Source organism: Somniosus microcephalus, chromosome 13 (assembly GCF_052327205.1).
Source record: "Somniosus microcephalus isolate GS21.2 chromosome 13, FLI_Smic_1.0, whole genome shotgun sequence".
NCBI classification, from domain to species: domain Eukaryota; kingdom Metazoa; phylum Chordata; class Chondrichthyes; order Squaliformes; family Somniosidae; genus Somniosus; species Somniosus microcephalus.
The window spans coordinates 56,246,680-56,268,451 of NC_140999.1; the positions used below are offsets into that span (position 1 = coordinate 56,246,680).

At 44.5% G+C, this 21,772-nt stretch overlaps 1 protein-coding gene across 1 annotated transcript in view; it reads right to left on the reverse strand.

The window, feature by feature from the left end:
* Positions 1-21,772, reverse strand: part of LOC147108332 (cysteine dioxygenase type 1-like) — a 59,295-nt gene that overhangs the window by 11,315 nt on the left and 26,208 nt on the right. Inside the window, exons 2-3 of the mRNA XM_086004926.1 lie at positions 11,876-11,953; positions 1,205-1,365 (exon numbers count right to left, since the gene is read on the reverse strand). Coding sequence (XP_085861052.1) covers positions 1,205-1,365; positions 11,876-11,953 — 239 coding nt within the window. The remainder of the gene's footprint in view (positions 1-1,204; positions 1,366-11,875; positions 11,954-21,772) is intronic.

The following is a 21,772-nucleotide window of genomic DNA, read 5'->3' on the forward strand; positions in this document are numbered from 1 at the left end:
TTCTCTGAAATGTGCTCCTACATTCTTTCTTGCCAAGCTGCAAATAAATGATCTTACATTCTCTTCTTCCTTTCTGCATCTTCATTGGATCGAAATAAAGACTCATTACAGCATCTCCTACACTTGGTGGTGGTACCTGACTACAGCTTCTCAATATTCTTTTTCGCCACTGCTGCTGCTTTCAACCTAGGTGGAATCCTGTGCTTCTTGGGCCTTCATCTAGATCGCTCAATATTAAAACATTTAGAGCCATCGTCGCTAAGGGAGCTCTTGCCAAATCTGGCTTACACATCGTCACTTGGTCCTGGAGATGGAGCACGCGGTGTCCGCCGGCACACTCGAGGCCTTCCACGACCGGTGGGCACCGCAGGGACTGGAGTGCATCATCACCCCGGTAACCAAATTTTAATTTAATTTGTTAAGTTTCATTTAATGTTTTATTAGTTACAGTATATTTGTTTATGGGTTGCTCAAAAAGTGTACACATCGTCACTAAGTGACCTTGGAGGATCCAATACTATCATTGGTTGCAGATTAGGAATAACAGCTCAAAACTGCCTGTTGGAGTAAAACTTAATATGCGAATAGTCATTAACAGGTCAAACAATCATGTTAAAGCTGCCATCAAAATAACGGGGCTTATTGACAAATGTCATGTGAAAGCGTTAAACGTTCTTCCACCAATATTAGCAACAATCGTTTCAAGACCAATATTGCTCAACAAAATGATTGCTCACCACCTTAATGAGCACGTGAACGCACACAATTCTTCTGGTGCTCATCGTACCTGTATAAAATGGGTCACATGACAATCCCCCAGGCCTGCCCTGCTGAAGTTGGAGATTTAAAGATAGGTTTGTGTTGGCAAGTTCATATTACATTTGTTGGGAAAAACAAACATTGGTGTTTAGTTTCATTCAACTCCCCGTATTAGTTTCTTATGCTCCTTTTGCATCTTAAGATTTTTTTTACAAGAGTTTCCTCCAGTATTGTTGCTTGCTGCTGTAATTAAGTTACAGCAAACAAAGTGCTGTAAATGGGTATTCCTTTGGGAGTTCCGAACACGCCTAGACCAGTCCAATCGAGCACTGTAAGTAGTAAGCAGGTTTATTATTTGCAGGCTCTCAGAACTACCAGTGTATGATATCTGGCAGCTTTGGACCTAGTCAAAAGGGATACGTGACCTTATTGAAGAGAACCTTACCATTAATGTAGGTGCACTGATTTTCATGAAAGGTTTTCACCCATTTCCTGGTCAGCTCCTGGTTCTTGAGATTGACATCTGGCCAAACAAACAGTGTTTCTTTCAGCTGCCCCTGTAGTAGCTTCAGGAAGCAATGTGAATTGGAGTGGTCATGGATACTGCTGCGGAGCAACCAGAGGAAAGACACTCAAACAAAACAGACACTTCTTGAAAGAGAGTTGATAAACTAAGCAGAGATCAGAAATCTTTAACTTTGTCTGAGATGCTTAACTTTCAAATAAAAACAAAGAGCTCCCCAAATGCTAGTGAGTAAAGGCAATGCCCAGGGTAGCACATGGATGCAAAGGTCCTGGATTGTGTTCCCGGTCTGTGCTGAGTTAGCTGAGAAAAGCCAAAACGAGCAGTGGGGTTGCTACATAATGGCCTCAATGCCCCTGGGTTAAAAATCAGCCAGGTTCCAGCTCTCGTTTCTGGAAGGACTGCTCATGTGGACTTTGGGTGAGAATATAATTGTTGTCAAATTTTGTATCCTCTATGCTCCAATAGCCTGCTGCCACTTACGGTTCTCTCCAGGAGAGAAGGGAGAAACATTGGGTTAGAAAAACAGATGAGGATACAAAACATTTCAGGGATGGATGGGCGGCGCAGACACGATGGGCCGAAGGGCCTCTTTCTGTGCTGTAAAAACTCTATTATGAAGGGCACAATATGGAGACATCTGTTAATTTTAGCATTAATTCCCCAGGATAAAGTGGAGGTCAGACATGCTAGGTGACAGTAAAAAAAAGTGCAGTTTTGTAAGCTTGGAGTTCAGCTTTGTTCCCAGAGCAATGCAAGTCAAAACTTGTGCTACGTTACAACATTGCCAAACATGGGAACATTTGAAAAAAAGCTCGATTCCTCACTTAGTTGGATGCACACAAATCATGATGTTTTCAGGACAAAATGGAATTTAAAAATGGGCTTAATTATTGTTTCATTTGACAGATGCTTCAGAACTGTTGCACCATGACAATGGCTGTAGAACAGTTCCTGAATTCAGGTCCATTTTACCATTCTGATTGAAAACAAAGCAACCATGGTCAACTTGACTCTTCAGGTTGCCTCCCGCAGAGTTTCATTCCGCCCTGTGGGTTCATATCTCTCCGAGCAATCACATTAACCACCTGATTTTCTGCAATGGACCAGAGAATCAATCACTAAGTACTCCAGTTAGATTAGACATTGTCCTTAGACCTTCCCTCTCCCTGATGATTGGTCGCCTAATTTCGCATTGTAAAAACACCACCCATCTCTTTCTAGATAACGCTGTTGACACTGCTGAAATATTGAGTGCTACAATAATACAGCTAAAGGAGAAGTAGCCCCACAGTGGTAACGTTTTACCATCGGACTTGATTTTAACACCCTCCTGTTAACAAGCTGTTAATTTGGCTGGCTGCCAGTCGGGAGGCCGATCTACAAGATGCAAATGGCAGGGCCTCCATGTTCCTGGCCATGCCGGGTTCTTTGGCCGATTTAGGCCTCACCCGCACCCTCCCTGCTTCCTCTTAAATATCGGGGCCATTATTCCCGAGGGTGATTCACCACCCCACCACCATCCCATGGCAATAGTTCAATTATTTGAATGATAATAGGGCTAATTGTACATAACAATATTTATCATTCTTACTGAAGTGGGGCTTTAGAGCTCTACTATGATTAAAGAGTTAAGAATGGGTCTCAGGAACTAAATAAGTCTTTTTGTAGAAGTACGCCTTTTGCAGAAGTAAGCTGTCTTAAGGTGCTGAACTGACAGTTGGGAAAACGCTAAGAATGACATGTTGATTTCGCAGTAGTGTTAGAATGATTAATTGCGGCAAGCTGTGTAACTTGGAGATAATTGCTACTAGTCGAACCATTGAAACACAAGAGGCCTAGAAGGAGGGATAAGCAGAACAATGAGTCAGCAGTCTTCTTCTTAGAAGAATGTACAATGTTGGTGAAACCCCATCTGGCATAAGCACAGTGTCATAGTTGCAGCAACAGCTTGCGGTGATAACAGTCATATGCTTTTCCGGTAATGAAGTCGGTATCTTGATGTCATGCGTTGGTAGGCGGCGTTAATGTAAGCTCTGTTTTATTTTCTATAACCAATCAGTAAATGTGCACCAGGGCGAAACCTATTCAAATTTCTAAGATGGATCATGCACGAGGCTAATCATGCACCTATATTTTGTACTGCTTAAGAATATAAGAACATAAGAAATAGGAGCAGGAGTAGGCCATTCGGCCCTTCAAACCTGCTCCGCCATTCAATGAGATCATGGCTGATCTTCTGCCTCAATTCCATTCACCGGCCCTATCGCCATATCCCTTGATGCCTTTACTAGTCAGAATTCTATCGACTTCTGTTTTTAATATACCCAATGGCTAAGCCTCCACAGCCCTCTGGGGTAGAGAATTCCAAAGATTCACCACCCTCTGTGTGAAGAAATTTCTTCTCGTCTCAGTCCTGAATGGCCTTCCCTTTATCCTGAGGCTGTGGCCCCTGGTTCTAGACTTCCCAGCCAAGGAAAACATTCTCCCAGCACCCATCCTATCAAGCCCTGTAATAATTTTGTATGCTTCAATGAGATCCCCTCTCATTCGTCTGAATTCAAGAGAATACAGGCCTAGTTTACTCAACCTCTTCTCATACAACAGTCCCGCCATCCCAGGAATCAATCTCATGAACCTTCGTTGCACTCCCTCTATGGCAAGTATATCCTTCCTTAGGTAACGAGACCAAAATTGTACACAGTACTCCAGGTGTGGTCTCACCAAGGCCCTATATAATTGGAGTAAGACTTCTTTACTCCTGTACTCAAATCCTCTTGTAATGAAGGCCAGCAACCATTTGCCTTCCTAATGGCTTGCTGCACCTGCACATTTGTTAGATCCGTGGTTCAGTGGATAAATAATTACATGGATGCTGTACATAAACAAATAACAGGTCTTTACTGGAGGAGGGCAATCTCTAGACTGGAGTACAGAGGCATGCGCACAGCTTATATACCGGTGTGGTTACTGCCGGTACTACAGTATACAGGAGCTGTAAAAAGTAGTTCTGACTTAAAGCACATACACTACAATTCCTCCCTTTTTAGATTAATAATATCCCTTTAATATTCAAATAACAATTACATTTTTACATGTACATTCAATAACAAAAGTCCATTTATAGATTCAGTCTTTGGGGCGGCTTCCTGACCCTTTCGGGATAGCGCCTTTCCGGAGGTTCTTGTTCTTGGTGCAGAGGCGATTCTGACCCCCTTTCATCGGGTAGTTCATCGGGTTCCACTGTTACTGGGTCTGAAGTAAATACTACCGGTATGTCGGGTTCATCCCCAGGTACTCGAGACATGGGGTTGACGCATTCCTGTGATGCTAAGATCTGATCGACGTGGTGTCTCACAATGTCCTCCCCGACATCCACTGTGTACATTAATGACCCCTGCCTTGTACATATCGTTCCGGGTTGCCACTTCTCTGTTCGATAGTCCCGGGCCAAGACTGGTTGCCCTACATTGAAGCTCCTTGTCGGCTTCTCGTTGATGTGCTGGAATTGTTTGTCCTCAACATTTCTTCGCACATTTGGTCTGAGCAAGTCCAGACGAGATCTCAACCTTCGGTTAAAGAACATCATGGCCGGGGTCTGGTTGGTAACTGCATGTGTCGCGTTTCGGTAGGCTAATAAGAAATTGTCCATCTTATGCTGTAGTGGAATTTCCTCGTCGCACATGGCCTTTATCGCCTTCTTAAAGGTTTGTACGAACCTCTCAGCCAATCCATTGGTGACTGGATGATACGGGGCGGATGTGTAATGCCTTACCCCATTCCTTTTCATGAATTTTTGGATCTCATCGGACACAAACTGTGGTCCATTATCAGAGCAGATCTGCTCTGGCAACCCGTTTCTGGCAAATATGGTCCGTAGGACTGCAATCGTTTTCTCTGTAGTGGTTGAAGACATCTTTATCACCTCAGGCCACTTTGAATGAGCATCCACTGCTATTAAGAACATTGAGTCCATGAATGGACCAGCGAAATCAATGTGCACCCGTTGCCATGGAGAGGAGGGCCACTCCCATGGGTGTAGAGGGGCATGTGGTGGTGCATTTTGGACCTTCTGGCATCCTAAGCAGCTCTTAGTTAGGTCTTCGATTTGTTTATCGATTCCCGGCCACCACACATAAGCCCTAGCTAGGCTTTTCATTTTCACTCCCCCCAGATGACCTTCATGTAGCTCATTTAGCACTCTCTCCCTTAACTTGGGTGGAATCACCACTCTGGATCCACACATCACTGTCCCCTGGCATACTGACAGCTGTTCTCTTCTGGATGAGAATGCTGGCAACAGTGAGTCGCCATGTGTTGGCCATCCCCTCACCGTCAATTCATATACCCGTGACAGCGTCGGATCATTGCGGGTCTCCTTCTCTATATCCGCGTTTGTTACTGGCAATCGTTCAATTATCGACGAATAAAATATCTCGATAGGGTCCACTGCTGGTGCTTCCTCCACAGTAGGCAGTGGCAGGCGCGATAGCCCATCAACGTTCCCATGCTGTCTCGTGCCTTTATATTCTATTTCATATTGATTCGCCCCTAGAAACAGGGGCCATCTTTGTAACCGCTGTGCAGTCATTACCGGCACGCCCTTCTTAGGATTAAAGATGGAGACAAGTGGTTGGTGGTCAGTCAGCAAGGTGAACTTCTGTCCATGCAGATAGTGGTTGAATTTTTTTACTCCCCATACTAGGCTGAGGGCCTCCCTGTCAATCTGGGCATAGTTGCGCTTGGCTGAGGTTAGTGACCGAGACGCAAAGGCTACTGGCCTCTCCAAACCGTCCGGGAGTTTGTGCGACAGCACCGCTCCAATGCCGTAGGGTGATGCATCACATGCCAAACGAATTGGTAGTGCTGGGTTGAAATGGGCCAACACCTCTTTTGATGTGATCAATTCTTTACACTTCTGGAAAGCTCATCTACGTTCGTCATCCCACTTCCATGGTACCCCTGTTTGCAGTAGGGTGTTCAGCGGGTGTAATATCGTAGACAAATTTGGTAAGAACTTGTGGTAATAGTTTACCAGCCCGAGGAACGACCTCAGTTGTGACACATTTTCCGGTGCTGGAGCCTTGACTACTGCCTCTATCTTGTCAGGGGACTTATGTAACCCCTCTTCATCGATGACGTGGCCGCAATATGAGATCTGTTTCTGGAAAAACTCGCACTTGTGGCGATTAGCTCGTAGCCCATACTCCTTTAATCTGGTGAGCACCTTCTCCAAGTTAGCGAGGTGATCACCGTCATTTTCGCCCGTGACCAAGATGTCGTCCAAATAACACTGGGTCCCTGGAATCCCTTGCAGGACCTGATCCATCGCCATTTGCCAGATAGCCGGAGCTGAGGCTACTCCAAACACAAGCCGGTTGTATTGATAGAGACCTTTATGGGTGTTGATCGTAAGGTAATGTTTCGAAGCTTCTTCTACCTCCATTTGCAAGTACGCCTGGGCTAGATCAATTTTTGTGAAGCGTTTACCACCAGATAGCGAGGCGAAAATATCCTCAATTCGTGGAAGCGGATATTGCACCATGTGAAGGACTGGGTTCACTGTCACCTTAAAATCCCCACAGATGCGGACCTTCTTTGGTTCCCCAGGCGTATTACTCAACGACCTCTTCATTACAGGAACGATGGGTGTAGCCCACTCGCTCCAGTCCACTTTGGACAGTACTCCTGAACGTTCCAACCCTTCCAGCTCTGCTTCAACCGCTGGTCTGATCGCATAAGGCACTGGCCTGGCCTTCAGAAACTTTGGGCTTGCATTATCCTCTATTTTAATTGTTGCTGTTATTCCTTTTAGTGTTCCTAGTCCCTCGTGGAACACTTCTTTTGCGTCAGTTAGCATTTCTGTCAGTCGTCCAGGTGTGACGTCGTCATCCTTTTTGGCCTCCACCTTCAGTGCCTGTATGGAATGCCAATCTAAATGTATCTTCCGGATCCATTCACGTCCTAGCAGTGGTGGTCCTCCACTTGGCAATACATATATATCCATTTTAGGTATTTCCTGACCTTTATATGTCACTTTCACCCTTATTTTTCCTTTGGGGTAGACTTTTTGCCCCGTATACGTCTTCAAGACAATCTCTGTAGCTTTCAAGGGTATGTGTGAAAATAGCCGCTTGTAGTCTCTTTGATTTATGACTGTTAGAGCTGACCCTGTGTCCAATTCCATTTCCACTTGGACTCCGTCTATCGTGAGTGTAACCCAGATAGTCTGGTGATCCTCCATTTTGGTTACATGATGTAGTTTCAGACAACCCAGCTCCTTGCTTCCGGAGTCTGTGTCACTTTTCTGTTCGTCTGAACCACTGTCCAGCACCTGGTGTACCTTTTTGTACTTCTCCTGTGGAGATTTCTTACTGTTGGTTTTCTTCCCAGACCTGCAGACTCTTGCTACGTGTCCTGCTTTCCCACACTGTCTGCACACTTGGTCCTTGAACCAACAATCTTTCTGGTCATGTGTTGTTCTGCCGCAGGGATAGCACTTCCCTGTTCCATAGGTCATTTCGTTGGTGCCATATTCTTGCGGTCTCCGTTGTACCTCTGCAGCGCCCCTTGCGGCTGCTTCGTGTGATACTGCCATACTGAAAGCTTTGTCCAGCTTAAGGTCCTTTTCTGATAGAAGCCGTTTCTGGGTTCCTTCACTTTGTAGCCCACACACAAACTTGTCCCTTAACGTGTCTGCTAGTCCCGCTCCAAACTGGCAGTGTTTCGATAGCTTGCGCAGTTCCATTAGGTACTCAGCATTGCTTTCGTCTTTGTGTTGGTTCCTTTTATGGAACTTAAATCGTTCTGCTATCAGCAGCGGTGTGGGGTTTAAGTCGTCCTGTAGGATTTCTACTATGCTTTCAAAATTCTTGTTTACCGGCTTCTCTGGGGTTATTAGATTTTGCAGTAACCCATAAGTTTTTGCACCCATGGAATTTAACAGAACCAGTGCTTTATTAGCATCTGGCACTTCATTCACCCTGCAGTACACCTCAATACATTCCACATATGTCGCCCAATCTTCGACTTCATTGTTGAACGTAGAGATACTGCCACTCTTTGGCATCCTTGGTTGTGCGTTAACTATCACCAATGGCGCCTCCCGTGCTTCCCCTTCTTCTCCACTGGCACAAAATGGCATCTCCCGCGCTTTCCTTCCTTCCCGCGCTCGCCCGTCTTCCCCGCTGCGGCTTCACAAAATGGCGTCTCCCGCGCTCTTCCTTCTTCTCTGCGGCTCAATACGCCTCCCGCGCTCTCCCTGCTTCTCCGCGGCTCAATGGCGTCTCCCGCGCTCTCCCTGCTTCTCTGCGTCTCAATGGCATCTCCCCTTGCTTCGCCCCGCGGACCCTGATCAGCCCGTAATCCCTGGCTGTGCTCTGCGCGATCTTCTCTTGATATTTGTCGACGCCGCTCAGTCTAGAACCCGGTTGTTTCTTACCCTCTCTCTCTCCGGTTTTGCAGTATTTTTCCCCGACGCCGCTCAGTGATCAACCCCCGGCTGCGTCCTGCTCTCTTCACCCTTTTTCTTACCCCGTCGACGCTGCCCGGCTCTCTCTCTCTGCCGTCGGTCGGCTCCAGCCGCCGCTGCTCGGGAAGGGTCTGCTCTGGACCTGTCGTCGGTCTCTTACTGCTCGTTGTGGCTGGGGAACCAAGCCCGGCTCTCCACAGCCTCCCCAGTGAAGTTGGATCTCTGCCTGACTGCTGGGCGGTTGCTCGCGGTCGATGCCCGTGTTCCTGGACTCGACTATTTTTTTTTTGTTTGTTTTTTTTTTGTTTAATGTTGCAGGTAGATTCGCATCAACACTCGTCGCCACTGTTTGATCCGTGGTTCAGTGGATAAATAATTACACGGATGCTGTACATAAACAAATAACAGGTCTTTACTGGAGGAGGGCAATCTCTAGACTGGAGTACAGAGGCATGCGCACAGCTTATATACCGGTGTGGTTACTGCCGGTACTACAGTATACAGGAGCTGTAAAAAGTAGTTCTGACTTAAAGCACATACACTACAACATTCACTTTCAGTGACTCATGTACAAGGACACCCAGGTCCCTTTGAGCATCTGCATTCCCCAATCTTTCACCATTTAGGAAATACTCTGCCTTTCTGTTTTTTCTATCAAAGTGGATAACTTCACATTTATCCACATTATATTCCACCTGCCATGATCTCGCCCACTCACTGAGCCTGTCGAGATCCCCTTGAAGCCTCTTCACATCCTCTTCACAACTAACACTGCCACCTAGCTTTGTATCATCAGCAAATTTGGAAATGTTACATTTAGTCCCCTCATCCAAATCATTGAAATACATGGTGAATAGCTGGGGCCCAGGCACCGATCCTTGTGGTACCCCACTACTCATAGTCTGCCATCCTGAAAAAGACCTGTTTATCCCTACTCTTTGTTTTCTGTCTGTTAACCAATTTTCAATCCATGCTACTATATTACCCCCAATTCCATGTACCCTAATTTTGTTCATTAACCTCTTGTGTGGGTCCTTATCGAAGGCCTTCTGAAAATCCAGATACACCACATCTACTGGTTCTCCTTTGTCTACTCCACTAATTACATCCTCAAAGAACTCCAATAGGCTTGCAAACAGGATTTCCCTTTCATAAATCCATGTTGACTCTGCCCAATCTTACTTTTAGCTTCTAAGTGCCCAGTTATTGCATCCTTTATAATAGATTCCAGCATTTTCCCAACTACTGATGTGAGGCTAACAGGTCTGTAGTTCCCCGTTTTCGCTTTCCTGCCTTTCTTAAATAGCGGGGTTACATTTGCTATCCTCCAATCTGCAGGAACCATTCCAGAATCTATAGAATTTTGGAAGATGACAACCAATGCGTCCACTATCCCAATGGCCACCTCTTTCAAAACCTTAGGATGTAGGTCATCCAGTCATTGGGATTTATCGACTTTTAGTCCCATTAATTTTGCTAGTACTGTTTTTTTACCAATAATAATTTCTTTAAGTTCCTCATTCTCATCACGCCTTTGGTTTTCTTGTATTTCTGGGAGATTTTTTGTGTCTTCCTCCGTGAAGAAAGAAACAAAGTATTTATTTAATTTCTCTGCCATTTCCTCATTCCCCATTATAAATTCTCCCATCTCTGACTGTTAAGGACCTACATTTACTTTCGCCAGTTTTTTCCTTTTCACATACCTATAGAAGCTTTTACAATCCGTTTTTATATTTTTTGCTAGTTTGTGCTCATATTCCATTTTCCCTTTCGTTATCAATTTGTTGGTCTCCCTTTACTGATTTCTAAAAAGATCTCAATCCTCAGGCTGACTGCTTTTTCTGGCAACTTTGTAAACTTCCTCCTTTGACTTAATACTAGCTTTAATTTCTTTTGTCAGCCATGGTTGGATCACTTTTCCTTTTGGGTTTTTATGCCCTAGAGGAATATATGTTTGTTGCAAATTATTCATTATTTCCTTGAATGTCAAAACTTTGTATCAGCGGAGAGAAGCCTGGCTAGACAGATAGCAGGTTGTCTCCCCACCGATGCGAATAAAGATTGCTTGAATTTTCGAACGCAGACCTGGTGTTGAGTGTTTATTTCAAACACTCCACTTCAATTCATTAATAGTTTAAAAACATATTGTGCCAACACCGAATCAGCTCCAAATTTCATAATCTAAATTTCAGAAGGCAAAAATAAACTTCAGCAGTTAATTCTGGGGCAAATTAATGCATTTTTATCATTCATTTTAAACAGTTGTCTTATTGTGTTGCTAACGGTAAGTCAGATCATTTGCTGCATTATTAGGACAGCGGCATACCATGTAATATAGCATGTATTATTTTGCTGCCACGATAAAGTTGTGTTCCCATTAGGACAAAAACACTGTTTGCTGTTAATGTTAAGTAATCGCTGGATGAGGTCAGAATTCAATTGCTTTATGGCTGTAGCTCCAAATCCTAACTTCTTTTCTCTTTTTTTAACTGTGATTGGTGGGGACAGTGAGGACTTACAGACATTCTGGCTCCTGTATCAATTAGGGTATTTTCAGTTGCTGGGTGGACTTTGTACATTCCAAATGACTCTTCTTTCATTAATCTTCTTTAAGCGCGATGCTGAACTTTTCACTGTGACACTTGAAGTGTGACAGAGAAGTGACAGGAAATTCATGCTAGACAGTATGGCCCTGATATTAACAGGGAACCTGCGGGAGTGCGGAGGAGCGCGTATACGGTCGAGCAAGGCCAGGGATGTTGGAGGCCCTGCCAATCTTAACGGCAGGGCCTCATTGCAATATTGTTAGGCCGCCTCCTGCCCGGTACTCAGACAAAGGGACGGCCTGGTCGGCAGGCGGGTGGAAAGACTAACGACGTGAAGCCACAGCTGAGAACCTGTAGGAACGGATATTCGGCAAAAACAGTACTGTGCTGACTATGATGCCCCCACAGTTGAATAACTCACCAACAGTCACACATGGAAAATGTATATTTGGGCAAAGGGTGCCTGGTACCTGTGGAATTATACCTAGCAAGTGCTATTGACTCCAAAAGAGAAAATTAGTTTAAAAAAAATTCTACTGGATTTTGGTGTCGTTCTCCTCTGTGCTTTTCCTTTACCTGCCATGTCCTTCTCCCCAGCACAGAATCATCAGGTTAAACTTTCCATTTCCTTTATCCACGAGGTTTCGAGTGTATCTGCAAAAGTACAAGATCAGATTAAAGCGTGTATAAAGAACTTTAAAAAAAAACACCATCTCAAATTTATGATTTAACCAACTCCTACACTCGACAGATTAGTGTCTGTTGTCTGACCCAACTTTCCTTTGAGTATGTTGGAAGTGCTTTACTTACCCTTATATCTGAGTGCCTGTTATTCCAGGGCTAAGCTATTGTATGAGTGGATATTGGGACAGTACAGGCATACTCCTGAATATAAGATGTGGGGACCGCTTATGGGACTGACCAACGCCACTGAACTCAAGAGAATATCTAAGGTAGACCAAAATTTGTAATATCTCGGCCATCTGTACTGCATGCATCCTACGATTCTGCCCTTGTTCCTGTACCAGCGGGTAGTGTGGAATTATCAGAGGTCCTATTTAGGCAGAGCTTAATAACAGTCCATCAGCTTACACCCACAGATGACTGTTGTGGTGCAGTAGTGAAATCCAAGGGCACCACAAAATAAACTAAAATCGCTGGGTCGACATAAAACTACCTGATGCAGCTACCAAGCAGAGACTCTTTTAAGAAACAGACCCAGAGATCCAGCATCGCTGTTCAGGTGATGAGACCACAGTATGGAACAAGTATTTTTAATGACCTTGTGCACAGGTCCTCAGCATCACAAACACTTTTCCACTGCATTATTCTACACAATGTGTAATGGGTGCACAGAAGGCCGCAGTGCCCAATAACATGGCTCTCCCACGCCCAATGTAGATCAGTGCTATCGGCAACCAGCATCACATTGTCAGCTCTATAGTACTCTACTGGTATGTCTCCAGTTTAATTTATTGGAAAACGTAAGCTCTTCCCTTTCCCCAATTGATGAATTTGATTTTAAAGCACTGCTGACTGCTCCACTTGCATGCGCCACCATGCAGAGTCAGGGAACGGGAGAGTAGGCGCGATGTGAGCAGGAGATCTGGAGACAGGGAGAAGAAAGTGGGAGCTGGAGAGAGGCAAGCTGGAGACCGGGAACCAGAGAGAGGTGAGTAGTAGTGGAAAATCCAGAATGGACAGGAGAGCAAGTCTGGACCAGGAGCAGGTAAGTTATCTACTGCACCACCCATCACAATAACTTGTTTATAAAACAACCCCTCCCCCATTTTCAGCCCTCCCGCAGTGACCTACATTAGCAGTCTGATGCATTGTATCTTTAGCTAAAGGACGTGTATCTAACCAAGCAGTTCACTTTGCTTTTAAATTAATAATGATAACACAGTCAGACTTGTCTGTGCCTGGATTCCCATTATTGCACCATAGTTTTTGAAAAGAACAGGGACCAGACTATTCGTAGTCCTGGCCTGTGCAGAGTGGAAATCGTGATGCGCCGCTAGGGACAGGGCTTGACCCTGCTGGAGTTTCTGGGGTCAAGGAATTTAGGTGAATCAAGCAGATGCCCCCGCCAGTACTGGCACATCTTAGGCACCCATTGTGGAGTTGGGGAGAGAGTATAAGAGAGAGCTGGGTTCACTTAAAGTAGTAAAACTGGCTAAAAAGTATTGGAAACTCTTGGCTTGGTCCCCTTAAAGCAGGGCACCAATTTAAATGCTGCAGGATTCAATCTTCTGGGGTTTTCCAGAGCATGATCCTGGGCTGGAAACCAGTGTGTGGGCCCCACTTCTTAGTAGTGGATGCAGGAATCTTGCCAACGTCTCTCCTGTATAATCAGGGCCCCACAGGAATCTCGTACAAAAAAGAAAAAAAAGAGATTCGCATTTATATAGCGCTTTTCATGAGCTCAGGATGTCCCAAAGCGCTTTACAGCCAATGAAGCACTTTTGAAGTGTAGTCACTTTTGTAATGTAGGAAACGCGGCAGCCAATTTTCACACAGAAAGCTCCCACAAACAGCAATGTGATCATGACCAGATAATCTGTTTTAGTGATGTTGATTGAGGGATAAATATTGGCCAGGACACTGGGGATAACTCCCCTGCTCCTCTTCGAAATAGTGTCTTGAGAGAGCAGACAGGGCCTCGGTTTAACGTCTCATCTGAAAGACGGCACCTCCGACAGTGCAGCACTCCCTCAGTACTGCACTGGAGCGTCAGACTTTTGTGCTCATGTCTCTGGAGTGGGACTTGAAACCACAGCCTTCAGACTCAGAGGCGAGAAGGCTACCAACTGAACCACGGCTAACACAGGATGATCTTAGGGTGCTATTGGGTCCCACCCCATTTGTTGCCCCCTGCTAAGTTATGACCACTGCATTTCTGGCCCAGGTATGCCTTTCATCCTGAAGAAATTCAGGGACCAGTTCTCTGAACGATTATCACAAATAACCGTCTCAATCCTTTTCTTAGTGCCATGCATCAGTAGCCGAAAGTGGCCCAAACGTCACTATTATTTAGTACTATGAAGAACCATAAAAGGATGGCTGGTGTGAGAGATACACAAGGAGTCCTTCCTCAGAGTTTGGGGTTAAGGTCCATTGGTGCAGATTAGAGTGAGCTTTAACCCGAGTCTGCTCGATATTGCGTCTGACCTCACAATACGTGATCCTGAGACTGAGTGGAATCCTGTTCCCCAGCCCGTGGAATTTCCACGTTGATGAGAAGACACCAAGATCAGGACAAAATCCTTCTGGGGGAAAAAAAATCATGCACCCGTCACTCTTGCGACTTGCTAGCCATCTGCTCAGAGGTCCAGGAGTAGCTAGTCATTGAATGGAGGACAAAATAGAGCCCTTTATATGCATGCATTTAAAAAAAAAGGTTGATGTGCTGAGTCTGGTTCTACTCCTTTGACAGTGCATACAGTAGTGATAGACACAAGAGGCACAGTATTGCATCGGTCACTCCAACTCATTTGGAGGGATGTGGGCTTGAATAGATTAGGGGTATGCTATAGTTATTGAAGTTTTTAAAGGAAACAAGGGTACGTTTGACATTTAATGTAACCATACCAAAGGGTAAAAATTCAGTTGCTTTGCGCCTCCCGTTAATAACGGGGTGCAAAGCAACTAGCAGCCGGGCGCGGCGCCGCCAATGCCTCCCGCGAAATTCAGTGGGAGGTTAGCGGCGGCGATAACCATTAGCACCCTGCGGTGCTGCATCATCGGCATTGACGTCATCGCCATACACAGCGCCCCGCTCGCACCCCGGCCGCGATCTTTGGTAGCGCCCCCTGACTTACTGCTGGACGCTATGTTCGAAGGGGTCAGGGGGGCTTACCTGCGGCCAGGGCGGCGCTATTTAAAGGCGAGGTGCCGGGCAGCCATTTTTGTTGCTGGCCGCCTGCCAGTACCTGCCCCCGTTACTGTCCCCGGCCTCCTCTTCAGCCCCCCCATGGAGTGCCAGCTGCGCTCCGTGAGCCCGGTACTTCTCTTGAGTGCTGGGCTCTTTTGCCAGCACTCCAAACCCCGGTGGCCCATCGTGGCGCTGCGGCACGTAGCGCCGTGATATTCCCTCATAGCGCCCCAAGAGGGTGGCGGGGCGCTTCCACTAACTCCCCGCTTCCCTCTTGGGGCGCTACCACTCAATTTTGGCTGCGGGGGCGCTAATTTTACCAGGGCGTTTAGCCCCAAAGTGGGCGCGACTCAATTTTTTCCCCCCAACTCTTTTAACCAGTAAAACTGGTATGTGAAGGTAAGCTGCTATGAGCATCCATATAATAACGGGCGGTGCTTAGTTTTAAAAAAAATAATAAATGAGTCTGACATGGTTTAATTATTTGGGGGGAGCTGAGGAAGAGAGCAAAATAAATTACTTTTAGTGGCTGAGAAACCAAGAATTATTTCAAACAATTCATTAGTGTTACTATTGATGTTTAATTAACATTGAACAATGAGTGAAGGGATTTTGATAGTTGTTTGGCTGCCTGGTGCAACAAGAGGTTGTAGAAGAAGGTTTTACTACATCGCTGATGTCCACTCATTCAGCAAACACAATGGGAGTACACAATGGCATGGAGCTTCCACACTACGTGCCTTCAGTCCACTGCTCTAACAACAGGTTGAGCTCCTTAAAAGGTTACTGCGTTCTGTCAGCAGTGTAAAAAAGGGCAGATGCAGTGAGGCCGTAATGTCCATGATCTATCCTTGACCTTGAATTGCCATAAATGGCACTGCTGAAAGTCAGATGACAGTGGGGCAAGAGGACGAACTTGGTCACAGCAGGTGGTGACTCTTATGTTCATTAATAAATAGACATTCTTATTATGAACACAGCTAGCTTCTAGCTAGTCATTTATTTAGTACACGTTCTCTAGGTACAGTATCTGTAGAGATGCAGCATGTGTGCTCCTGTGTGCAGGCTGCCATCTTGACTGTTGCCTTGTGGGTAGCCTAGTGCCTCATGGGTAATGTAGTCTTAATATATATACAGCTGGGTAGTGTAGTCTTATACATACAGCTCTACACAGCTCTACGGCTCCACCTAGTGTCCACTATAGAATGACATGTTATTGATCGTTACATCCCCCTTTCTTTGAGGTTTAACAAAATCAATATCAATCAACTTTCAAGAAAACAATAAAGATAATATCAGTAACACTTTTGTTAGTGCTCTGTAAACATAAACATTTTCAAAACAGTCAACACATTTTCAAAGCTTTACATTGTACTCAAAGATTAAGTCTATGAGGCTCTTTTACTTCACGTGTGGATCTTCTCAACACGGGTAAGTCTGATGTGTCTTCATGAGATTGTTCTGGCGGTGAATGACAAGATGCAGTTGCGGCATTGTCATCAATCTGCTCTTGTATAGATCGAGGTCTCCTTGCGATCTTTGCTTGGAGAGGGTTTCAGTGTTTCCTTCACTCTTCATGCCATAACTCTCAATGTAGTCAATGCACTCTCGAAAAACTGCTGGCAGCTGGATCCCATCATACAGCATAGTCCTCTCAGCAGCCTCGGCTAATGGAACACCAAAGATTGGCCTGAGGGAGAAGGAGTATCCACCGGAACTGCTTTCTGCTCTGGTGCAGGCTTCTTCTTTTTCTTTTTCTCTTTCCACTGCTTAACAACATCTGCTGCGGTTATATCTTTGGACTTTTTCTCCTTGTGTTTTTCCTCTTTGTGCTTTTCTTCCTTTGGCTTCTCTTTGACCTTAAAGTCTTTTTCTTTCTTCTTGGAGAAACTGGGCTTTTTGAAGACATGGATACCCTTTGGCCTTTTCATCCTTGATGGGCTCTCTGCTTCATCACCTGAGTCATCTGGTCTGCTTATGGCACAGTTTATATGGTAGACTCTCTTGACCAGTTCTAAGTCTTCACAAGCTTTGTCACCTAGTATCGAATCAAGTCTTTCAGCCACAACAGAAAACATGAGATGATGCACTTTGTCTTTGACTGCCACTTTAAGTCTGCATACACCTAAGCTATCTATTTTCTGTCCATTATAGCTCTTCAGTAGTACTGACTTTTTCTGTATTTTGGGCTTTTCTTTCATATTGTTAATGTCACTCATACTGATTAAGTTTGCTTTTGCCCCAGTGTCCAGTTTTAATGTAACTAGTGCTCCATTTATCTGCAGTGGGATCATCCATTTGTCCTCTTTTACTACATTAACTTTATGTTCAGCATTATCCATTTCTGAGGGCTGCACATTTTCTGTATCTTTTTTGATATCGTCACATGACACCATTCCTACAAAAAATGTCTCACTTAAATCAGTGTCCTCAATCACATTAACTTGTTGCCCTTTCGTTGTTTTTACTTTTGAAAAGCATTGTTTGGCAAAGTGATTCTTTCCATTACACTTTGTGCACATTTTTCCAAACGCTGGGCATTGTCTTAACTGGTGTTTGTAACCACAGCGTTTACAATTAAAAATTTCATCCTCCGATTGCTTTTCATTTCTGTTCTGCCCACGTTTCTTCCCCTTGTAGGACACAGCACCGACAGCAGCATTTTCACTCATTACAATCGCATCATTATTGATTTCACTGAAAGTCTTCGCGTGCTTTCGAGCTAGCTCGCTGGCTTGGCATATTTTCACTGCATTTTCCAAATTTAGTTCGGTTTCTCGCAACAGACATTCCCTGACTTTTTTATCATGAATACCAAACACAATCTGGTCACGAATCATGGATGATTTCAGCTCAGAGAAATTACATGTCTGTGCTTTCAGTTTCAGATCAGTTATAAAGCTATCAAAAGTCTCATTTTGTTGCTGTGTCCGAGAACGGAAGATGTATCTTTCATACGTCTCATTCTTTTTGGGAGAGCAATGTGCATCAAATTTTTTTAGCACCTCTTCTAATTTTTCTCTGTTCTCCGCTGGATTAAATACAAATGTATTAAATACCTCTATCGCCTGTGGGCCTGCAACCGTAAGCAGCAACGCTATCTTCCTTGCATCTGGCTTCGTACCGAATCCGATGGCTGCAATGTAGAGTTCGAATTGCTGTTTAAAAGTCTGCCAATTGTAGTCGATTTTTTCTGTGAGATTCAAACGCTCTGGTGGCTTCAAATTCTCCATGTCGCTTTTCACAATTTTCAGCAGATCTTCACCACCCTGGTACCATCTTATGTTCATTAATAAATAGACATTCTTATTATGAACACAGCTAGCTTCTAGCTAGTCATTTATTCAGTACACGTTCTCTAGGTACAGTATCTGTAGAGATGCAGCATGTGTGCTCCTGTATGCAGGCTGCCATCTTGACTGTTGCCTTGTGGGTAGCCTAGTGCCTCATGGGTAATGTAGTCTTAATATATATACAGCTGGGTAGTGTAGTCTTATACATACAGCTATATACAGCTCTACGGCTCCACCTAGTGTCCACTATAGAATGACATGTTATTGATCGTTACAGTGACGTGGGGAAGGATGGACTGATGGTGTGAGTTGGTTGTGGGGGGAGGGAACAGAGAGTGAGAAAACGATTGTGTGGTTTACATTTGACCCGTTTTCTATACATTCTGTTTTGCTGTCTTTATCCATCAGGAACATTTCACAACACATCAAACACAGCCACAAGAATGGAATGTACTGGCAAGAAAATGAAGGGCTTGGTTTGCGAGGTCACCCTGCAGTAAATGAAGAAAGAGACTTTCATGACCTGCACGCTGAGCTTTTGGCATCATTCACAAAATTGGCAACAAAAAATTACATGCAAGTTCAGTGCCCACTGCAGTGGAGACTCTTAGATCTAGGATTCTGGGTCTAGCCAGACTCCCATGCACAGTTGTAGATCTAGGATTCTGGCACTTGGAATGCAGTCATATTTTAGATGGTCAACATTGGATTTAAGGAGTTAGAGTGAAGAAGAAATACAATTATAATGTAAGCTCAGTGATATCATAAGAAATAGGAGCAGGAATATTTCCACTTGGCCCCTCGAGCCTGCTTCGCACCACTGAGTCAGAATGTTGTGGGCTCAAGCCCCACAGTAGGACTAAAACACATAATCTTAAAGTTGATACTTTATTGTAGTGCTGAGGTAGGGCTACATTGTCGGAAGTACCATCTTTCATTTGAGACAATGAGTCCCTGTCTGCACGTTCAGGTGGATGTAAAAAATGCCAAGCAACATTTGAAGAGAAGGGAGCAGGGCATCCTGACCATCATTTATCCCACAACAAATTCCAAAACAGATCAACTGCTCACCCATAGCTGTTTGTGGAACCTTTCTGTGCCACGTTTGCCTACAAAAACAACAATAATTGCACTTCAAAAGTAACTAATTGACCGTAAAACAGTTTGAGATGTCCCGAGGATGTAAGGAAGCATGTTAAGTGCAAGTTCTTTCTTAATGTTCTGACTTTGGATGGACGAAGACTTCTTCCGGTCGTTTAGTGTTGGTGACATACAGCCCAAAATCCCTGGGAGTTCAAGGGGCACAAAGTGCACGGAACCCAGATCTATGGGGTTTTCCACCCCTATTTACAGTACGTTGGGTACTGAGTCTCTCACCCTCCCTACCTGCAGTCAGCTTTTGGGTGTGCCTGGAGTTGTTCCCAGGCTATCCTGGGAATTCTGGTCATTCCACCTTCCTTAGGCACAGCGAGAGTCACGCCTGCTGAGAGCAGGTATAGTTTCCATACTGGGCCCTTCCAAGGCCTCGAACAACTCATGGAGTGAAGCTTATCAATCCATTACATTGCAGGCTATGGTTTCCCTTTGGGGAAACATAGTCAGTTAGTACAATAAGAATTGGTTGATAATTTTGCTAGGAAATAATGAGAGGAAATCTTCCTTCTACAATTACCATGTTACCAACACAGCAAGCAGAGGAAAACTCGCTACCCCAGCGCCCCCATCATATTTATTTAATGTGCTTTGTAAATAGGATAGTATTAATTAATTGTGCTAATTATATCAAATGGGAGATCAGTATGGCACTAACACTCAGGTTTCCCCAAGATTAGCAACAATAAAAATGTCCAATTTAGACTTGTGAAGGAAAACAATAAATCTGCCAAAACAAATGTCTTTTGGGCTTGACATGTTTTGCAGTCAATTCCAAACCAGTCACCAAGCAATTTCCATCATCTCATGTGTCCTTATATTGCCAATGTTAATGACATTTGGTTTACAATCAACCAGATATTTGGCACAGCATGCTCAACTTATATCAGCAGAGCTGTATTGGTCTCTGTCTGACAATAATTGCTGCCAATTATATTAAAAAAGTGGGTATGTAAAACTCACCAACATTTTCCACCTTCACATACAAGATAATTAGTGTAATTGAGGCCATAGTATTTAATGCAGATCTTACTTTATGGAAGACTGCTCTGAGGCCCCCTCCCACCTTCAAATGGCTAAAGGCTCTGCCCTAAGTTATGCAGATCAAAAGGTCCGATTTTAGGTCTCTGGCCAGTTCTGAGCTGATTTCATTAGGGATGCTGCAATTAGCCTCAGCACTCCTGGGCTAAGAAAGGATAAAATCAGCAGAGTTCCCACTGCTGATCACTATCCAGTGACCACTACTGCAATGTGTGTGTGTTTGGGCCCAGACTAGGCTACCCATGAAGAATGCTCACTTGGGTGAGCTACCAAACAAAATATTATTTTAAAAACTGCTCTGGTGCAAGGATATTGTGAATAAAATGCATAAAGGAGTGCACAACCAGCGAGCTTCAGATGTGAGGGCTCTCAATGAAAAGTTGGAGCTGTGGCCCCAGAAAAAGTCCCACTGACAGGAGTGATCAACTGACTCCTCCGATTCCGGCACATTTATTTACAGTACACATTTAACAATGCCATTCGCTATACATAGGGATCAAATTCATGTAATCTAACTTTATGGACAACTATATTATTACATTTAGCTTTATTTAAGACTCAAGCTTTTTTGTCCTTTTAAATCTGCATTATACAAATATAAGTGGAAACGCACTTTCAAATTTAATCTACTCATCTTTAGAATGATATTGGACACAGTCATCTAAAAGTCATAAATATACAATTTTGATCTTCATAGGGGATTCATTCACACCTTGATCCATCTGTTTGAGGGAGAAATACATTGTGCCGTCTGAGGAAGAGAAGGAAGTAGGGAAAGAGAAACTGAAAGATGAGGAAGGGGGAGAGCTGCAAGATTTGCTACAGCCAACATTTGAGGAGCACAACACAACCTAGGTGATACCGAGGGTGGAGTCTCACTAGAGCAGCAATGTGCATGGTGGGTCATCATCATATCTATAAAGGTACAAATCATCCAAAGTTTAAGTTGCAACAGAGGAGGAGACACAGGCTGGATTTTGTCAATGGGGATGTGGTGGAGGCGGGACTCACTTTTTGGGTTGTAGTCCCGCCTCCATCGATTTGTGGCCAACCCATGCAATTTTCCCTTGATTGACCTTGTTGAGCCCACCCAGCGGGCTCAGCAGGCCAATT